Genomic DNA, 1,454 nt, shown 5'->3' with positions numbered 1-1,454 from the left:
CCTTCTTCTCTCATCTAAGCCATGTTCTCTGAAGAAGAGTAATCTATAGTTTTGTCTTCCATTGTCCAAGAAAATTGTCTTGGATGTTTCAGGGTTTTGAGTTTCTGTCAGTTAATATAAACTGAGTTTGATGCTAGGCAGGCTATGGGCTCAAATTCAAATTCTTGTACCAAAACTGTCTAGAAGAATACTATTGGCTTCTCCATTTGGTTGGCATTTTCAGTATGTATCATGAATCAATACAATTTTCTAAATTTCTTTGACCAGGTATGTATGTATGTGTGTATGTATGTATGTATGCATGTATGTATGTCATTGTACCAATTTTCTCAGAGCTACCTTCACATCCTTATTCCTCAGGGTGTAAATGATAGGGTTGACAGCAGGTGTAAACACTGTGTAGAGAAGAGAGAGCAACTTCAATACACCTTCATACTGAGGCATGGATGGGAAGCCATAAACAATGCCCAAAGTCCCATAATAGAGACTGACCACTGTCAGGTGGGATGAACAGGTAGAGAAAGCCCTCTGCTTCCCTGTGGTAGAAGGAATCCTTAGAATGGCGCAAATGATGTGAATATAGGAAGCCAATGTCAGTAGGAAGGGAGCAAGGGCAAATAAAGAGGTACATATGAAAGAAGTCATTTCGGCTACTTGAGTATTAGTGCAGGCCAGCTTCATGATGGGCTTCAGATCACAGAAGAAGTGGTCAATCTCATTTGCAGAACAGAATGTTAAACGAAAAATGAAGATCATGAGCAGGATAGGTGCCAGAAATCCAGCCAACCAAGAGGCCGCTGCTAGCTGGAAGCAACCCCAGAAGTCCATGATATTGGAGTAGTGAAGTGGGTTACAGATGGCTATATATCTATCATAAGACATCACAGCAAGGAAGAAGCATTCTGTTGCCACCAGGGAAGCAAAGAAATAAAACTGACAAGCACAGGCAAGGAAGGAGATAGGCACCTGAGCTGATAACAATGTCCTCAGCATTATGGGCTCAATGGTTGTGGTGTAGCCAATCTCTAAGAAAGAGAAGTGACCAAGAAAGAAATACATGGGTGTGTGAAGAGAGCAATCAGCTGATACCACAGTGAGAATTACAAAGTTACCTATGAGAGTCATCACATAAATTGTCAGAAATATCCCAAAAAGAAGAAACTGAAGACCATGGAGATCCCCAAAACCCAAAAGGACAATTTCTGAAATTTGAGTCATATTTTCTTCTTCACTGATAGCCATGGTTTAGATCTAAATGGATAAAAAATTGAGAAAGAACAATTGATCAAGCACTATTTTAGAAAAAATCAAAGTGCTGAAAGGTTTATCCATACCAAGTCTAATTGGCTTCTCCAGGATTCTGAAACCTAATGTGTTTGAGCACAGTCTCCAAGGAGTCATTTGAAAAGTTAATCCATGGCTTAAACTGCCCTGTGGTATTTAGAATCTGACTA

At 39.9% G+C, this 1,454-nt stretch overlaps 1 protein-coding gene across 1 annotated transcript; it reads right to left on the bottom strand.

Annotated features, from left to right (window-relative positions):
* Positions 1-312: 312 nt before the first annotated feature.
* LOC125410677 (olfactory receptor 11L1-like) lies at positions 313-1,218 on the bottom strand. Its single transcript, XM_048450310.3, has one exon. It carries the CDS (start codon positions 1,216-1,218, stop codon positions 313-315), a length of 906 nt encoding a protein of 301 aa, XP_048306267.1.
* Between the last annotated feature and the right edge of the window lie 236 nt (positions 1,219-1,454).

Source organism: Myodes glareolus, chromosome X (assembly GCF_982192425.1).
Source record: "Myodes glareolus chromosome X, mMyoGla1.1, whole genome shotgun sequence".
NCBI lineage: Eukaryota > Metazoa > Chordata > Mammalia > Rodentia > Cricetidae > Myodes > Myodes glareolus.
Note: the sequence above shows the minus strand (reverse complement) of the source record. Positions and strands in the feature narration are given on the sequence as shown.